This window comes from Glycine soja, chromosome 20, assembly GCF_004193775.1.
Source record: "Glycine soja cultivar W05 chromosome 20, ASM419377v2, whole genome shotgun sequence".
NCBI lineage: Eukaryota > Viridiplantae > Streptophyta > Magnoliopsida > Fabales > Fabaceae > Glycine > Glycine soja.
Genome location: NC_041021.1, coordinates 33,037,775 through 33,057,932, shown reverse-complemented (window position 1 = coordinate 33,057,932; position 20,158 = coordinate 33,037,775). Strand labels below are relative to the sequence as shown.

The 20,158-nt window shown below is 33.5% G+C and overlaps 2 protein-coding genes, 1 long non-coding RNA gene and 1 pseudogene across 3 annotated transcripts; 2 read left to right on the top strand and 2 right to left on the bottom strand.

Annotated features, from left to right (window-relative positions):
* The first annotated feature begins 5,011 nt into the window (after nucleotides 1–5,011).
* On the top strand, nucleotides 5,012–8,388 carry LOC114402004 (annotated as a pseudogene).
* Nucleotides 8,389–8,564: 176 nt separating this feature from the next.
* Nucleotides 8,565–9,081, top strand: LOC114402249. Its single transcript, XR_003664396.1, has 2 exons — nucleotides 8,565–8,647; nucleotides 9,051–9,081. It is a non-coding gene; the product is annotated as an uncharacterized LOC114402249 (long non-coding RNA).
* Nucleotides 9,082–16,729: 7,648 nt separating this feature from the next.
* Nucleotides 16,730–18,328, bottom strand: LOC114403078 (protein ALP1-like). The gene is made up of 2 exons (XM_028365800.1): nucleotides 17,584–18,328; nucleotides 16,730–17,493 (listed from the first exon to the last, which is right to left on the bottom strand). Exons 1-2 carry the CDS (start codon nucleotides 18,139–18,141, stop codon nucleotides 16,795–16,797), a joined length of 1,257 nt encoding a protein of 418 aa, XP_028221601.1. The 5' UTR covers nucleotides 18,142–18,328; the 3' UTR covers nucleotides 16,730–16,794.
* Nucleotides 18,329–18,452: 124 nt separating this feature from the next.
* LOC114402003 (uncharacterized protein At2g29880-like) lies at nucleotides 18,453–19,204 on the bottom strand. The gene is made up of 2 exons (XM_028364560.1): nucleotides 19,197–19,204; nucleotides 18,453–19,103 (listed from the first exon to the last, which is right to left on the bottom strand). The coding sequence occupies exon 2, from the start codon at nucleotides 19,065–19,067 to the stop codon at nucleotides 18,453–18,455; it is 615 nt and encodes a 204-aa protein (XP_028220361.1). The 5' UTR covers nucleotides 19,068–19,103; nucleotides 19,197–19,204.
* Nucleotides 19,205–20,158: the final 954 nt, after the last annotated feature.

The window sequence follows — 20,158 nt, the reverse complement described above, 5'->3', positions numbered from 1 at the left end:
TTGTTGCCAGTGGCTGTGCGTGGTATATTGCCTGAAAAGGTAAGGGTTGCAATCAGCCGCTTGTGCTTTTTCTTTAATGCAATCTGTCGTAAGGTCATTGACCTAAAACAATTGGATGATTTAGAGAACGAGGCAGCCATTATCCTATGTCAATTAGAAATGTACTTTCCTCCATCGTTTTTTGACATCATGGTTCACTTAATTGTTCATCTTGTACGTGAGACTCGGTTGTGTGGGCCCATGTTTTTACGATGGATGTATCCAGTTGAACGTTGCATGAAGGTGTTGAAAGGATATACAAAAAATCCATATCGACCAGAGGCTAGCATTGTTGAACGATACGTTGCTGAGGAAGCTATTGAGTTTTGTTCACAATATATAGAAATGGCTACACCAGTGGGACTTCCTCAAAGTCGTCATGGCTCCACCATGGAAGGTAGGGGCACACGGGGGTTCAATGTTGTAACCATGGATTGCCAACAGCTAGCACAAGCTCATCTATATGTATTACACAACACAGTTGAGGTAATCCCTTACATAGATGCTCACAAACAACATCTGTGTCGTATTCACCCAAAAATGAACATGATGAGGTTGTTGCAAGAGCACAATAGAACTTTCATATCGTGGTTTAGACAAACAATCTTCGTCGATGACAATGCTTTAGACACATTAAGATTTCTAGCTGTGGGTCCAAATATGAATGTTCCAACTTGGAAGGGATATGATATCAATCAGTATTCTTTCTACACAAAGTTCCAGGATGATAAATGTAGTGTGCAGAATAGCGGGGTCAGTGTTGATGGTCAATCAGAGCACTTTTGTAGTGCTGCTGACAATAATCTCATTGAAGCTTGCATGCCTTACTATGGAGTCATTGAAGAGATTTGAGAGGTTGATTATAGTGAATTTAGAGTACCTCTTTTCAAATGTAAGTGGGTCAATGGAAACACAGGTGTGCATAAAGACAAAATGGGATTCACTTTAGTAGACCTTAAAAAAGTTGGTTACAAGGACGACCCATTCATAATGGCAGCGCAAGCTCGACAGGTGTTTTATGTAGAAGATCCATGCGACTCTAGATAGGCAGTGGTTTTGCAAGGGAGAACAATTTGTATCGGTCACCATGTTGATGGATCAACACTTGATGTCACTGACATGCCATCTTTCTCCAAAGATATGCCTTCAAGTACTGTTGAACAAGAAGAGGATGATGTATATGCAAATCGTACTGATCATGACGAGGGTTTATGGGAGAACATTCGTACGTAACTATGTAAGCACAACCATATAAGTATTACTTAACATTTCTAACATTAGTCATGCATAAATTGCTAAGTTGTTTTGAAAATCATGCACCCTATTACATCATTGAATTTGACATATTTATAACACTTGTTTTTTTCCGCAGGGCCATGGCAACACCACCACCGTCCCCGCCACAATCAGAAAACCCTCCTCAGGTTACTTCGAAAAGGACAAGACAATCCACGAGGCTCAGAAGTTTGACATCTAGATGCTTAGATGGCCCACGGCCAGTTGTGAACGTGAATCCGGCTACAGGTAGAGAGGATCAGGGCCTCATAAAGAGAAATTTCACAGTTATTTAGGGGTTGTCGCAAGGGAAAAAGTTCCTATTGTACACGCGAATTGGAATGTTGTCCCCGACGATCTAAAGAGCTTAATATGGAAAGATATTTTGGTAATTAATTCTAAATACACTTGTATTCATGATTTTTTTGTTAAGTTACTTTTAAAGGATTCATTTACATACTGTTACATAACTCCTTTTGTAGTGCAGCGCAAATTTGATATCCCTGAAGGTGAAAATGCAAAAAAAAAAGGTGATGTCAACAGTTGCAGCAAGATGGAGGCAATTTAAGTCTTCATTGACTTCAAAATTTGTCTTTGCTGACAATGAAGGTCAGCAAATATCTGGTCCTGCAGTCAAGTATGGCCTTGATCCAGAAATATGGGCAGAATTTGCAAAAAGCCGCAAAACTCCTAATTGGCAGGTTTGTTTAAGTATTTCTGTATCTGCAATAATCGATTCAATTTTTGCTTTCGTTGTTTTGTAACATATATATGACTAGTACAAGCTTGTCTTTTTAAGGGTATACGAAAGAAGGCCCAGGAAATTCAAAAATTTAATGACTGCCCTCATGTACTGTCTCGTGGGGGGTATGAACTGCTTGACAAGAAACTTATGGAGGAGAAGAGAAAGCGTGGACATGAGGAACATTTGTGTATTGAAAGCCCAACACTCAACGTCGACCCACCATCCCCAGTTGCAAGACACTTGAAGTGGAAGATCGCCCGCACTAAGCGGCATGGCCAAATGACGTCTGAAGTGGCACAAGAAATTGCAGACAAAATTGTGAGTTCATATATTTTTTGGTTATTGTCATTGGCAAATAATGGTTAGCTAACCTAGTCAAATTTATTTTATTCAAATTCAACAATTCTATATGCATGTAGGATTCATTACAGGAACAAGCAACACAGGGGAGTTTTGTTCCGCATGCGCGACAGGACATACTCAACACGGCCCTTGGCCGACCTGAGCATCCAGGTCGTGTTCGCATCGCAGGGACAGGTGTCACAATAAGCCAATACTTTGGCCAAGCCTCACGTGCTTCTAGCACATCGTCACCATCGATCAACCAACAACAATTGGTTGATATCATCGGTGCAATTAAGGATGACATAAGAAAGCAGCTACAAGATGAGATAAGAAAGGAGGTACAGGATGAGATAAGAAAGGAGGTACAACAAGAACACAAGCAGTAACATGAGGCTTGGATGAGGGCAGTTGAAGAAAAACAGTGGCAAAATTTGGAGATGATGAAGCAAGAGTTAAAAAAATCATTGAAAGTAGAGCTATCTCATATTGCATCACATCAGTTAGCCCCCATTGAGGCGCCAGAAATACAAGCTCTACTTGCGCGTGTTAGCACAAAGGGTAGCTGTGCTGGACCAGAAGGAAGCGGATTACTTAAAGAGCTTTTGAATGGTGATGACGATCCGACGGGCTTGTTCGTAGTTGTTAGGGAAAATACTGTGCTTGCGGGCTTGGGAAAAGTGTTTGAGAATTCATCCACCATACATAATGTTTGTTATGAAAATGATGTTGTTAAGGTTCAGGCTGTCAGAACATACATGCCTCACGCTGAGGTCCCTATTCCTACATCAGAGGTTCATTATCTTGAGCAGGCCATTGGCACATTCATCGCATGGCCGACACATCTTGTTAGGGAAGTAACTAATGAGGTTAGTTTTTTTCTCCTATGAATCTGTTCTATTTGTTGACATGCTTCTTCATGTTGTACACTAACTTCAATTATCATAGGTGGTCGTAGGACCCGATAAGCCTCCATCAAAGTCTATTGGAGAGCCGAACAGGTTAACATTTGTGGCCACAGATGACCCACTGGGAGAATTGGTTAAGAAGTCATATGTGGTTTACACAAAGCCAATGGAGTTGGCATGGGACGAGGCGAAATTTGGGTTACCTAATGCCTCAAATGCTTTTTTCATCACACATGCAGATGTGACTGAAATAATTTTAGGTGACAAATGTTTAAACATATTTGTACTGTAGCTGTGGATGATGTAAGTAAATCATATTATTTGACTGGTTGTCATATCTTATTGTGCACTCCATATTTGTTTAAGAATATTTTTGATTGTGTTTAAAACAAGTTTATGAATGACTGGAGTACAAGCATTGGTTTTTCTCCAGTGTACGGTTTCCTTGAGCCCCAGTCTATATGCTGCACAAAGGACACGCGTGAAGAATGTCAAAAGTACATAGAAACGTGGGTCAAGGAGTCACATCGAGAAATCTACTTAGGACCTTACTTCAATCAGTAAGTCTATTCATGTGGTTGTTATCAATGTGTTTGCATCAGTTTGATGGTGAATTTCATGTTGTTGACTTCAGGGCACATTGGCAACTTCTTGTGTTGTGTCCACGAGAGAACATTATAGTATGGTTCTGTTCTGTACGAAGAAAGCCTGATGTTCACATTAAGTTTGCAGTGAACAAGTACTTCGCAACCTTATTCAATTTAGCATTGGTCATTACTTGTAGTTTACTACTCAAAACATTACATGTTAACTTCGGCTTTTGTTATTGTCAAATTTAGTGCAATGAAGAAAATATGCAGTAATCTCCAAGGCAAGGACAATGCACCTTCACCTCCACCTCAATGGATTGAGGCTAAGGTATGTTGTAATCCCTGTTTTTTTTGAAAATTTGAAATAAGTCTGATGTTTCAATTGGAATGATCCAACATTTATTGAGCGCTTATATTGCATGTAGAGCCATGTACAACAAGGAGCATATGAGTGTGGATATTATGTGATGCATTGGATGTGGTGCATCGTTAGTGCCGGTTTGAAAAATGAACTCCACAACGTATGTCCTCTATTAGACTAACAAATCAATTTGTGTAGTATGAAATCGTACTTAAATGGTTGATGTACTAACTAAATTTTATTTTCTTCCCCTTGGTAGTATTTTTCAGATGGAACAGCATTAGCCACTGACACCATGACGACAATACGCAAGAAATGGGCAGCCTATTTTCTAGAAGTTGGAAAATGGATGTAAATTAGACAAATTTAGATGACATAGGAACATTAATCACCTTTGTAACGTAAAATTTTCATTGCACAAGACACATCATTATGTCTGGTCATGACTTTTAATTCGGCATCGTTACATGATTATGGGACTTGTTTACGTTATTAGTGTGCACTGCTTTTGGGTTGCATTTTGTATTGGTCCCAATATAGGATCAGTTTTTTTGTTGTGCAACTCTAATTGTATGCAGGTCAGCGTTTGACATGTTCCTGCTTGGGTCGTTCAGTCCGCCGCAACCTTCTCATACATTGGTCCAAGAAATCATCGGAAAAGCTCCTCAGGTGCTGCAATAATGACCTCTCTCCTTTTTTTAATTTCAAATTTTATAAGTTTATAATTACAAATAAAAATTGTTTGTTATTTTGGGAGAGACACATGAAAAGACTTTCACAATCTATACAAATTCTATAAAATTTGGCGCCACAGCTTCTATTTAAATCAAATAATTCTGAGATTTCCTTACCGTCATAAGTCACCTTGGCAATATGGCAACCCACTGTTCAGATGCTTGTTAATGATTTGATGTGCAATGTCTTGCCGATTGCATTGAAAGAGAGGAATGATTGTGAGGAACTGGCCATTACAACTCTTGTTAGTGGTAATTTGGAGGAATTAAATGCACATGAGACCGTCAGTGAGGAAAGAGTGAGTAAAATTCTTGATGTGCATGTTCATATTGAGACTTATGTTCCTCCTACATTTGGTATTTGGGGAAATGGTGTACATTTGGCTGTGGTGGGCTATGGGAGGAATGTTGCAACTGCTAAATATTCAGATTGGGTAAGGTCAGTTTATGCAATTTGAATTGTAAGCATTGTTTTTCATTAAAGAACTGTTCTATGCCTTTTCCTTAGACAACTCTTCTATGCTTTTTCCTTAAATCCTATATAAGAAAAATAACAGGGTATTAATGAATATAGATACAGACACTAACGAGTATGAATATTTTTTAATCTATTATGGTTTGCTTAAATTTCTTTAATCAGTTGTCTAGACATTAGGGGCATTTTCTGTTGTAGGTTAAGTTCTAGAAGGGACACATTTACGGATCAATGACACGAACTTACACAAACAAGTAATTAAAGAACTGTTAAAAATTATTTTATATAATATTGTCGTAGAAATTCTCTTTCTGTTCTACCTCCAGCCTGCATGTGTTGTCTGATGACTTGGCTTCTCAGATGATTTGATTTGATTTTTTTTAAGAGACACTAGTGATTTAATTGTTTGATTTCCCTGAAATTATTTAGCATGTCTGTCACATGATTATAAATTTAATTATATAATGCATTGTTGATACCCTGAAAAAAACATTTTTTAGTGACTATAACTCCTATAATGAATTGAAGATGATCTATTTTTCTTTTAAATTTCATTATTAATTATTAATATTTATATCTGCAAGTTGCGGTCTCTGGCAATGTAAAATTACATCAGATTAGTCATTTTCTTGTTGCTTGTTGTGCTGATGTTCCTTCATTATATAGTTGGAAATTTTGTCTACAATGGAGGATTAGGAAACCTCTGGAAAAGCTCAGGGCTCCCTCAGTGAGAGAACTGTTGCTGTCTAATGATGGGGATCATATCCTCGAAGGTTGTGTGGCAAATTTTTTTGTTATTTGCTGCATGGTGAGCTTAATTGATCTCTCTATTTAAATTCTAACTATATTCGGGCTTATCTTATGCTAGAGTTCCTTATGCATGCCTTTTTTTTAATAGTAACCATACTTTTGCATCACCCTCAAAAATTTGATCAAACTTTAATATTCTAACAAGACTTCTTAAATTTGATTTGTTGTAATGCTAAAACTAATGCAACAAGCCTGCTTTAAATAGTAGTGATTGTTGACTAGGATGGACTATTCTCTGATATGATAGAGATTGACAAACATACCTATTATTAAAAACCTCTAAATTCATCTTCTATTCATTTTGTAGTATGGAAATTTTCAGAATGAATTCCTATTTGATGAATACACAATACTCAACTACTCACTGAGTTTCAAGCCTTTTATATGTTTGTGTTGTATTTTAAAATTTTAAGATTTTGCGCTTTCATGATCATTTGATGCTCACTGCATTATTCTGGCTGCAAAGGAATCATGATTTGAGTTTCTTCTGCTCTTTTGTTGTGTGTGGGCATGTATATGTGCATGTGTGTGTATTGGAACATTTTATGAAATAAGCTTACGCATCATGGATTTTACTTTCTAGTTCTGCTTTTGGTAGACAGACATGTGCAAATTTTAGTGTTCATTTCCTATTTCATTTTAGGAAAGGAATTCAAATGATGAGAAGGCCCTGTGTGATTATGGAAAGAAATACTCTTTCCAAGTACAAACAGCTCCTATCAGCGATGGTGTTCTTCCAAGAACAATACGCCAACTAGTGCTTGAGTATGATTGGATTATAAATGTAATTTTTTGTTGCTATATTTTCTTTGACCATAAAGAAACTGTGCCCTTGTGTAAATTTTTTAGTAGAATTTATGTTATTTACTATGGTTTATATTTTAAAAATTTGCTTGACATTAGTATAGAATTAGGGTTTTATCTCGTACTGGTAACAAGAAGACTTAAAGCATTGCCTTTCTATTTTTGTAGTGTTTGAATAGTCTACTTATGATATATTGCCTTTCTGTGCACTGCCTAAGCAATCTAAATTATTATTATTTTTTTCCCTTTCATATGGAGGTCTTAGATCTATTGTATCAGTTATCACAGTTATAAACTTAATTCTTAAAGCCAGTTTGGTAAGGGGGGAGTCTTGCTTTCTCTAATATTGGGATTTTGTCATGGACACAGAGAAATGTTAGTGGGGTAAAATGAAACTAGGTTATTATTTTGTCAGGAAGATGTCACGCTGGAAATGCAAAAGGAATAAAAAGAAATGGGGGCAGTGTCTTATTTTATTGGATTGAGAGACTACTTAGAAGCACTGACAAGTTGCTTCTTATGTTATTGAGCAATTACTTGCATTATGTGCAGGATATGAAGGAGTGAAGGAATTCCATTTCGAGAAGTTGCTCCATCATGGTCATAATGTGAAATCTGGGAGGAGGCATTCATCACAAGTATGACTTTGGTTTTTCAATTTCATTTATTTAGTGTTCAAATGCTTAAGAATAGTATTATACAATAGTTCTTTTTAGAAATTCCAGTATCTATGTTGACTGAGTAGCTAATGAAGACGTATGAAAGCTGTAACACTGTATAACTTCTAAAATTGCTCCTTCCTGGATCTGAATCAACGGGTGCTAATTGTTTCCAATACCTTTAAACTGGATCAGACTAGTTGTTGGACTCAAGAAATGAACACCCTGAATTCTAAATAAAGACAAAAGCCTGGTTTTTGGGCCAGGTTTGAGCACAAACACGGTTTCCCCCTAAGAAAGAGCTTCCACTTTCAAAGCACAGGGAATAACAATTTGACACCTTAATTTCCTTTTACAAGTCTACAACACAACTTATGTATCACTATAACTGTCACATCATCACCTAAAAATATAACTTCCTAATCCAAAATTAATATAAAAATAAATGCCCACTGACTTCCTAATACAAATTTATAACTGCTTAAATCAAAAGTTGGCCTAGCATGTTCTAGCATTCACTAGGGACTAAGCAATTTCAGGTGGTATATTTCTACCGATGCTACAATTAATTCACTTTAGTTTTTAATGGTTTTGTCAACTCGAGTAATTGCAGGGTGGACCTGGGATGATCACAACTGTTATCTAGGTAATTTATTTATTGCTTCTATCTTAATGAAAAAGTAGTAAAAGGATAGAGGTATCCAATTGTTGTCATATGTAAGTCCAATGATAGTGATTTTATTTTATGCATATTTTTGTTGTGTGTTTGTGTATAATCCACTGTTCTTTCTTTGCTGCTATATTTATCATTGTTGTTTCTTGTCAGTGATCTTTCAGATTTAGTGGAAATCATTCACAAGGTTGTAAAGCTGATGGATAATCTTCAGTCTCGAGGAGCATTGAGGGTAAGCTGAAATTATGTGTTTGTGTGTCTGTCATGAGTTAGTGATATCTTTGAAATAAAGTAGATCTAGAATAAACAAGGCAAGATGCCTGTTACCACTTTACAACATATAGTTATCAATTCAACTTCAAGTGCAATACCCTATTTGTTCACAGTGATTTCAATTTCACATTTAAAAATAACAACTTTGCTTCCATTTGCTTTGTTAGAGATATACTAAAGCCATTAATGAGCCTTCACTAGTAGCTCAACATTTTTGGAGAGTTAGTCCTTGACATTAATAATTAATAATGTGATACATAGAAATGTAAAAAAATTATTAAAAAAATCTGCTGCTGAGCATACCAACTAAGATTTTACTACATTTTGATCCTTTTCTCTACTTTATATCTTATAAATTCAAGGTGTCTAGAAAATCAAGGAAAGTGAAAAAAATATTCCAGAAGGGACAGAATCAAGGGACAAACTGGCTGGAGATCATTCTTGCATTCAAAATGAAACTGGCATCTCAACTATCAATCAATCAGCAGAAAATCAGCCACTGCAGGAAGGCCTACCAAATGCAAATTCCATTGGGGAAGATGTTATCCCTGATGATAATGAACATGAAAATCATGTTGAGGAAGTTGGGAACTCCCAAGTTGGGTTAGAACCAATGGGAGCCACAAATTCTGAACATGTTAATGAGGATATGTTGGATGGTACTAATGATTTTTCTGAAGATGAGCAACTACATGCATATAATGCATATAATGAGGATATGTTGGTCATTTGAAGAAAGAAAGTGCCAATTGGAATAACACTCAGGGAGATGAAGAAATTGGTTCATCCCCAACAAAGGTGTGGACACAGGATATCAAAAGTAAGATAAAACCCTCAAACTTTGCTTCTAAGCTTTTATGTATGATTTTGTACTTTCTATTTCTTTTGGGAAATTTTTTTGAAGCACTGAGATGACCATTTTTAGAATGTGGGACCAATTTTCAATTTATGCATGTTGATTGATTGGTTCATAATTATTCTTGATCACTGCAAAGAATTATCTGCAATGAATTTATTCTTATTTTTGTTTCTTTCTTCTGTAGAGACAAGCTTGATGATGTTATTAAAGGCTTTGCACCTACCTCTGGCAGTAACAATGACAAAGATGATGATAAGTACGTTTACTACTTGACATCAAATTTTACTTGAGATTTTATAGTTTCTGATACTTGGTTTACTTGGACATAACAGTGGGGAGCAATTGATGGAAGATGAATCTCAAATTGCTCTAAGGAGAAGGAAGAAACTTGTTCTTGATGGTGATTTGGAAAGACAAATCAAAGATCTCCATGAGAAGTAGGTTTGACCAGATCAAACTTTTGTCTGAACTTTGGAGCATGATTTAAATTAGAGCCTTGTCAAAAAGAAATTCAATCTTTTTTATTTTATTTTTTTTACATCATTGGTACAAACATTCTTAAAAGGAGTGGGCAAGATAGATCAATTCATAGCTTTTCAATATTTTGTTGAATTTCATTATTTGTACTGTATTTCAATTCATAGCTTTTCTTGTACTAATTTAACCTGAGTTTATAAATTTCCAAAAATTAAAAAAAAATCTCCATATTCTACATCGGTTCAATTATAAACGATGTAGAAAATATCCTCATTCTATATCAGTTAGGCGATAAACGATGTAAAAACTCTTCAAATTCTACATCGGTTGATTCAAGACCGATGTAGAAACCTTTCCATTCGTGCCCATTCTACATCGGTTTAGTGTTAAATGATGTAGAAAAATTCCTCATACTACATCGGTTTGACGATAAATGATGTAAAAACCTTTCATTTTCTACATCAGTTGATTGATAACCGATGTAGCCACGTTACCCTATCTAGTAATTCTACATCGGTTGAACTATAACCGATGTAAAAACCTTTTCATTTTCTACATCGGTTGACTGATAACCGATGTAAAAACCTATCCATTCAACATCGGTTTCAGCCTTAGAACCGTTGTAGAAAGTTACCCATTCTACATCGGTTGTAGCTAAACAATCGATGTAGAAAAGCCAGCCTTCAAAGACGGTCATAAAATCGATGTTGTGATTCAACGACCCCGGGTTACCACCACGCGTCTTAACTGATGTAGAAAGGCCGTTAGAACTGATGTAGAAGACCTTTTTTTTAGTAATGTATGGATCAGATATGAATGAGTCATAAAACTGAGTTTTTAGTAAAATAAAATTTGTAAGTTGCTTAAGTATTTTTTATAATCACAGTCATTAGTACTTTTGGGTTTTCAATGGGATATTGAGATATTTTCGGTGGGACCTTTGATTATGGGACTCATCCTATGAGACTTAAGAATGTAATATGCATGTATCGAACTTAACTTTTTTCTAATAAATTTAGTGTGAATTGTCAACTGAATTACACCAATTGAATAAAGTTGTTTAAGTATTTGTGATGTTATTACTCAAATAAATTTTTTTGTCCATTAATTATATTTTTTTCTCGAAAATCAAATCACCAAAATATGATACATATGTATATCTTATTAAAAACCAATACCATCAGGATTCAAAGATATTTTATTCTGAGTTTTTATTTCCTTCTCGATGTCCTAATTTATTTCTTTTGGGTGTTCCTTTGACTCCAATTCATCAATGGAACATTGTCTTCATTCACGTTACCAAATGTTAGCTTTTGTCCTATTGTCTCTTCGCTTCAATTTTCTCTTGAAAACTCTCATTTAAGCATTTTAAAAGGGAGAATGTATACATCGATTAATTCACTTCTAGATATTATCGGTTCAAAATACATTTCTCATCAAACTTTCACTCCTAGATATTATTGGTGGTATAATAATATCTGATATTATTTTGCTGGACGTTTAATAAGCATTTTACTTTTTTAAAAAAATACGTAATTACTTTGTTAAACTAAAAGAGACGCATTATTTAGATGAGAAAGAAAGATTTATTAAATAAAAAAATTTATATTTAATTTTTTTCATGTATAAAATTGTGTCTTGGACCAACAATAATTATACATGGTAAATGAGATTAATATTTGATTCAATCAATTTGAAAACACATGTATTAAAAAAAAGTAAATGAGAAACTCACATCATATCATATGAGGTTTCCTTAATTAATTAGACGATAATAAATGTTATTGCAGATTTGTATATTGTGGTGTTTATAGTGAAAATTCATTTGGGTATTCGAATGTAACTTTGTCAAGTTTCTTATTCTAATAATGCGAAGTCTGGCGTGCGTAAGCCGAACTCTTTACACACGGTGTCAAAAAAAATTTCAGACCTTCAGATTTAACAGTAAAAGATCTAACTGTAAATATGTTGAGCATGCAAGATGTTGATATCATACTGAATAATCATACTGAATAACAAACGCTTTTTTATAGCACTGCTGAGTATGTGGATTCGATCTTACTTATTATCATTTTTTAATCCTTAAAGGTTATTTTGATTAAATTTAAAAAAGAAAATTAACGCAAAATCTAAAAATCTAACAATTGAACCCACACTACTTGTTATAAAAATGTAGTGACACATTCATTTTACCTTTGTTGTATTATTTAGTTAAATGTCTTGAATTTTTTCTATGCTTCTTAGGTCATGTTATTGGAAAATATTTTCTATTATACTTGCAATATTATATTTTTTTACCTTTATTTAATTATGAGAAAATAATATGTTAGTGTAAAAAAAATTATACTATCATATAATTACAAACCATCATATTTTATAGTATAAAAAACTTTACATCGACCAAACATACCCATTAAATTCATTTATTATTGTATTCATTTGAATATCAATATATTTTTTATAGTGCCCTTTTAATAGGGATGACAATAAATAGGTCTAAAAAGGATATTATAATACATATGTTCATATCCATATTTTTAAAAAATCTTTGTATTGTTGTATTCAAAATCATACTTGCGTTGATAGTAACCTTAATACTTGTGTTCTTCCTCATTGAGTACCTAAATGCACATAATGAGCATACTCATACTCGTCACCCATTTTTTTATTAATATAAAAAATTGAAAAATAAATAAAAATAATAATTTAGATTTATTTTTTAATTTTTCATATTAATGAAAAACAGTTGACTAGTACCTGAATGGAGACATGAGTATTAAAATTACTATCAATATATGGGTCTGGGTACAAATATTTTTTTTTTTTTAGTGTGAGTAATATCATAATACCTAGACCCTACCTATTATCATTCTTAGATACTATAAAAATATATATTTATATTGAAATAAATACAATAATAAATAAATTTAATGGTTATGCTTAGTTTTTTTTTTCTCAGTTACGCTTAGTCCATGTAAAGTTTTAATACTATAAATCAATAAAAAATTACCGTTCATTTTTTTAAAGGAAAATTCTCATTGATATAACTTTAAGTTAATTATTTTTAAAGTTAATAAACTTATCAATTTGTGATTAAATAATGATATAATTTTTTTGCACTAAAATATATTATTTTTCATAATTAAATAAAGTCATAATTATTTTGTCATATTATTGCAAGTATAATATAAAATGTTATCTAATAACATGACTTAAAAAGCGTAAAAAAAATTCAGAAAAAATAGATAAATAGTAGAAAATGGTAAAATGATTGTGTCACTGCATGTTAATGTATAATAACTAATTAATTAATAGTCGTGACCGTTCAATTGTTAGATTTTTAGATTTTGTGTTAATTTTTTTGGTTAATCAAAATATTTTAACCTTTAGAATGTGTTTGGATGATGAAAAAAATTTAAATTTTAAGAATTTCAAATGCTTCAATTGAAATTATTTTATCTTTTAAATTTTGGGTTTGGATAAAGAAATTAAATTTCTTTAGGGGTTGGAGCCCAATCACATTCAAAGGAAGGTGACAGCTATACATACACAACTTAGTCGTAACGTGCTCACTCTCCGTGCTGCCATCGGAAACTGGTGGAGACTGCACGTCTCCGCCACCACTACTGGAGTTGTTTTGCGCGTCCTCCTCTGACGAAAGTCGGTGATACGACGGGTTGTTAAACAACACGGCAATCACGAACACCATGCCCGTGGTGAGGAGCCTCCTGCCGACGATCCCCCCCTGCCGTCCGGAAAGGGACACGGTGAAGGCGTTTGGGATCACCAATCACATTCAAAGGAAGGTGACAGCTATACATACACAACTTAGTCGTAACGTGCTCACTCTCCGTGCTGCCATCGGAAACTGGTGGAGACTGCACGTCTCCGCCACCACTACTGGAGTTGTTTTGCGCGTCCTCCTCTGACGAAAGTCGGTGATACGACGGGTTGTTAAACAACACGGCAATCACGAACACCATGCCCGTGGTGAGGAGCCTCCTGCCGACGATCCCCCCCTGCCGTCCGGAAAGGGACACGGTGAAGGCGTTTGGGATCACCATCGAAGAACCGTGGTGGAGGAAGGTGGCGGACATGGAGAGGATATCGAAGCAACCATGGAAAGTGACAATGGTAACAGTGGCACCGGCTCTATCGCCACTGGGAGTGAAAGAAGGTTGACGAAGAGTGACGTTAGCGACGGTTTCAGAACCGGTTAGAGATAAGGGATAAATTTATCACAATTAGGGTTAGAATGAACATGTGTAGGGATCCTTAGAGGATCAAGTTGGGGTTTATTTTGAGAAAAATTGTTATATTGGGATCATGAAATTGTGATTAAAATTGTGTATAAGTGATAAATTGAATATGTGATGAATTGTTAGATAACATGTTACTTTGAGATTATATCATTGTTATTGAGATTGAGTATAAGTGCAAAGTTGAACATATGTTAATTTGCGAGATACTCGTAAACATGTGAGGTGGATTGTGACATTGTGAGATGTTAAATTGTGGACATGAGATATGATTGTAAATAAGTATGGGGTTAATACTTGATGTGACAATTACTTGTGTTGTGAGTTGTGAATTATACAATAACCTAACTGGTGTTTACTTTGAGAAAAATGTTTATGCGCGAGGTGTTAAAACGAAAGTGTAGGGTTCCAAGTTAGGAACCTGAGGTGTTAAATTGTAGCGCAATGCACGAGGTGTTAAAAGAAAAGGGTAGGGTTCCAAATTAAGAACATGAGGTGTTAAATTGTAATGTTATGTGTTAAATGTGTTTGAAAACAAGTGTGAGGTTGTTGGTATTGTATAATTCATGAGCAGTGTTTGCATGCAAAAGTTGTTTTAGAGGTTGGACTTGAATCAGGGAAGTGAGGTCCTAACGGATTCTTCGGAGTCTAGGCCTTGGGGGTAAATACACTCGGTTTGAGTGCTCTGTTAAGCCTGTGTTGATCTCATATGGTTAGAGCATTCTCGCAAAACAGAGTGACCCTGATTGGTCACTTTATGATTTTACTTAGTGAGAGTGATCTAACATACCCATTGTGTGACGTGTCTTGTTGTGTACTCCTAGGCGCCCTGGTGTTGTTTTTCACTAACATGGTTCCACATTGCATATAGGCTTGAATCTTAGTATAATTGTTGCATAACGCCTATAAGTTGTTTATTATGAAATTGATGAGTGTTGTTACGTCTTAACGAGTATGTGATTCATGTGTAACATGATTGGTGATTGAAAAATGATTTTTAAATAATAAAGTGGTGAAGTAACGTGAATTATATTAAGTTGAGCTATATTATAAATATTTCTATAATGTATATTGATTATGTCTTTATTTATCTGTATTTTATTTAGAAATATGATAATTCACTCCTTGTGTGTTATTTGTGTTTGGATCATGCGATAATCTCGAACCTTGTGTTTGTGGGAGCAAATGACTAGGTGGATGACTTTAAAGAACCTCGTGTTAGAAAACGCTGAGACACAATGCTCAGATAGAATGTGACATTAGGACACGAGTTTTTAGTTCAATTGCATAATGTTATTTTACTTTATTTTATTCCACTATTTAACAAAATTTATTTTGTAAACTTTGACGATATTATTCTGAGCATGATATGTTTTTATTTAGTTTTATTTGATAATGATAAAACAAATGTGCTCCTTTTATTCACATGAGTTCTTTTATGCTTAAAATAAAATATTTTAGTCAATTTCACTTGAAACAGAAGGTGTCACACAAGTCACGACTCATGATTAACTAACAAAAATCTTTTAAATATGAATAAATGATAAGTGGAAGATATAATAAAATAATAATATTAATTATTACATTACTACAAAAGTTTCTAGTTAAGAAAAATATGAAAAAAAATTATTCTTGTAAATAGAAGATAATTATTAAAAAATTTACAACAATTTATATATCTTAATCAATTAAATTAGACTTTTTTTAAAAAAATGTTTTTTTGTTAAAAAGGAAATTTATCATTTTTAAAGTAAAAAATAAATTATTATATATATCAAATAATTAAAATATATAATAAAGTGCATTAAATCCTTTTTTATCCTATCCTATTAATTTGCCAAATTATTGATTGACATAAGATTATTGATCATATCCTATTTTTGTTGTAAGGGTGTATTTAATAGGAGCCAAAGTGACAGATAAAAATGAAAAGAAGTAAAAGTGAATGAAAAGAGGAAAGTTGGAGGTGTTTGTTATAGGACGATTTTACAGTGAACTAATCATCAAATGGTACACCAATATCACCAATGACTCCGGTGCCCAACAATCCCAAACTCTTGCAAGTTACAGCGATGAAGGCTTGTACAAAGGCATATGGTCATCGTGAATAGGGGCACCAACAACCACCTTGTTGTGGGATTCAAATGTAATGACAAAAACAATCTTAAAGATTTTAAAAGATTATGTGGGATTGTATTGATTTTGTGGGATTTTAAAAGATTTTTTTTACAAGACTTTTTACAATCAGGATTCTTAACCCAAGATTTTAATGGATTTCTAACACAGATTTTTAAGATTTCAAAGTACTTTATGGATTTTTAAGATTTTGAAAGATTAATACATTTTAAACAAAAAAATAACGGAAGTTACAAAAGTGAATGAAAAAGATGATAAATAAATTATAATGTTTGAATAAAGAAAATAAAAACGATAGAAATTTTAAACTTTTTAATAACAAAGTCATTATTGCCTAAAAAAATAATAACAAAGTGATTCTCACTTCATGTTCGCCTAATTATTAGCATTTCTCCACATATCTGAACCTATATTAGTCCTCCATATATTAGCATCTTCTCGTTCCTGCTCTTGTGTTTGAACAATGGGTTCATGATCATTGTCTTCGTAATTTGGTAACACTGAAGATGAAGATGAAGACTCGTCAGTAGGTTCCACTGGAAATTCATCAGAACGACATTCTTTGCGAAGAAAATTATGAAGTACTGCACATGCCAACACAAGCTCTGCTTGTGTTTTAAATAGAAATGGAGGTGCTGACTTAAAAATTGTGAACCGCGATTTAAAAATACCAAATATCCTCTCAATCACATTCCTTAAGGATGCATGCCGAAGATTAAATAATTCCTTTTCATTTTCAGGGTCATTACCGTGACCTACAAAATCTTGTAGATGATATCGTACACCTCGATATGGGGCTAAAAATTTGCGTCGATTAGGAAATCCACAATCCACCAGATAATACTTACCTTGGGGCACTTTAAGTCCATTCTTCTTTGCCAAAGCATCACTTAACACCTTGGAATCATGTGCTGAACCCTCCCACCCGCTAAGAACGTACATGAATTCCAAATCAAAGTTACAAGCAGCTAATACATTTTGTGATATATTTCCATGACGATCACGATAACTGCTTACATCTCGTCCTTTTACTGATGCGGGAATATGTGTACCATCAATAGCTCCAATGCAATCCTAAAGTGTGTGTATCAATAATCATAAATATTATTATAATAATCACAATTATAATTATAATTTTGTTATAATTAGATAATGATCACATACCTTAAAATAAGGATAAAACCTTGTGCTTTCCCTTATTTTTGCAGGCACAGTTGAGCCTGGTCTAACCATTAAATCAGGTGCTAATGAGTTCAGAGCTTTCAAAATCTTGTGAAAATTTTCACTTGTAGCAAATTGTGATCGGCCAAATGTATTGCGGATTACACAATATCGAGTGTTCTGGCCGACAATCTGTAGGAATGATGCAAGCATTTCTTCAACACAAATAAATCTTGTATCCTCCAAAGGTGTTTTTTCTCTTATAATCGTGCACAACTTTCGAAATACATCAGGATACATCCTATATACTTGTCGAAAGATTGCAGGATCATCGTTTAATGCTTTGTGTATATAGTCATATCCCCGACTAGTAATTTGTCGTCGAGTTAATGGACATTCAATATGTTCACCACGCATCATATTCAAAAACTGATTTAATATATCTATTAAAGCATAAATTGCCATCACATATGTGTATGTGGCTTCATAAAATTCTTCATTTGTTTCCTCGTCATCTATATCTTCATCATTTGTATCTTCATTATATATATCTCCATCCATTTCTTCGTTCTTTATGTCATGGTCATGGTTATAAGTCAATATCAAAGTTAATATCAAAGTTAATACAAATTCATATATAAAATAAATATAACTAAAGTTTAACCACAACAATTTCACAAAATATATAACCTAAATACTTCAACCATAATAGTTCGACCAAAAAACAAACCAAATATTTCAACCAAAATACAACCATAATAGTTTGACCAAAAAACAAACCAAATACTTCAACCAAAATAGAGACCCAAAAGATATAGTTCAACAAACTCACGATGTTTAAAATAATATGTTAATAATAGATGATCAAAATATTAATTATTCCCTAACTTAAAGTTTATCCAAGATGAGCGTTCTTCCGGTGACATCTTCAAGAAAAAATCCTTTTTTGCTTTAGTATTTAACAATTTAGCTGTCTTGAAACGCGTTATGTCATCCAAATTTGGAATTTCTTTTATAACATCCCAAATAATACCCTCAAGCTCTCTATCCCTATCTCTATCTTTTTCTCTTTTCTCCATCATGTTGGATATTTTTTCAAAATTCACAGCAATAGTCCCAATGCCAACAGAAAGATTTTCCAGAACGTTGCCTTGATTGTTGATCCCAACAGCGCTTGAACTCCCTCCATACTCGGATCTCCTTCGCTTGTGACAGTTTTGTTTTTCTATGGGAACCTCTGAATCTAAAGGGGGGTGGGATGGTGGACTTGGTTGGTTTGGTGATGGAGGCTGATATGCTGGTTCATAGTTATTTGGTGTTATGAATGTATCACTATTAGGATCATATGAAAATTCTTCTATCCCAACAGTTCTATTTTCTGGCTCAAAAGTTGTTGCATCTGAATCATCTGGATCGACTGATATAGAATTATTCCCGCTAGAAACTCCACCCCCAACAACGATCTTCAAATACTCATAATCAACCATACTTTTTCCTCGAAGTTTGCTGTGACTTGGGTGGGACTAAAAAAAAATCATTGTTAATATACTACAAATATTATAATTTACTAAATTTATAACTATTAATATATTTAAAAGATTATGAACTTAGCTCACCTTTAAGTAATCTTAAAAACAACAATAGTAACTATGTCTTAAAAACAACAATTTTTGACTTTTAAAAAAGTAAATTGCACAACTTTCAATACAAAATTTCTATACATAATACACTAACAAGTGTCTTAAGGGCACATGTTAGCATTTTCCATAAAAATAATACTCATATATCATAAAATCATTTAAAAAAAAACTATTAACAAAATAACAATAATAATAACACAATAACAATTAAAAAATTATTAACACAATAATAATAATAATAACACGCTGTCAAAAAAATAATAATAACACATTAATAATTAACATTTTAATAATAACACAAGAAAATAATAATAATAATAATGGACGTTGTAAAAAAACAAGTTGAAGAAACAGAAAAAAAAAAGAGTTTTTTATTTTGATTTGCATATACAGTACTAAAAAAAAAGCAATATGAAATCTTGATGCATATCAATTGCCATTCTTTTGATGCATATTCATTGCCTGGACGTTGAAAACAATATGAATACGAAATCTTGAAGCATATACAACACCCTTTTCTTTTGATTTGCGTAATATACATATAGTATGAACAATATTGACTATCGATTGCCATTAAAAAAATAGGTAAAATTGATTGAAAAGTTGTAAGAGAATGAACCTGGTAGTGGTTTGTGTCTTGTTCGGCAGGAGAAGAAAAAGTCTTTGGAAGATTATGAAAAGTCTCAAGGGTTTGGGTGAGATTGTTGGAGGAGTATTTTATGTGTATTTCTAACTAAAAAGTCTCTCAAAATCCATTCCACAAAAGAATCCATCAAAATCTATTTACTTTTGAATACCAAAAGACATTTTAAAAGTGGTAAGAAATCTCAATTGAATACCAACAGATTTTGTTGCCCTAAAAAAAAAATCTTTATTGTCTTAATTGAATACCACAAGATTTGTTTATATTTTATAAAAGTATTGATTGAATACCACAA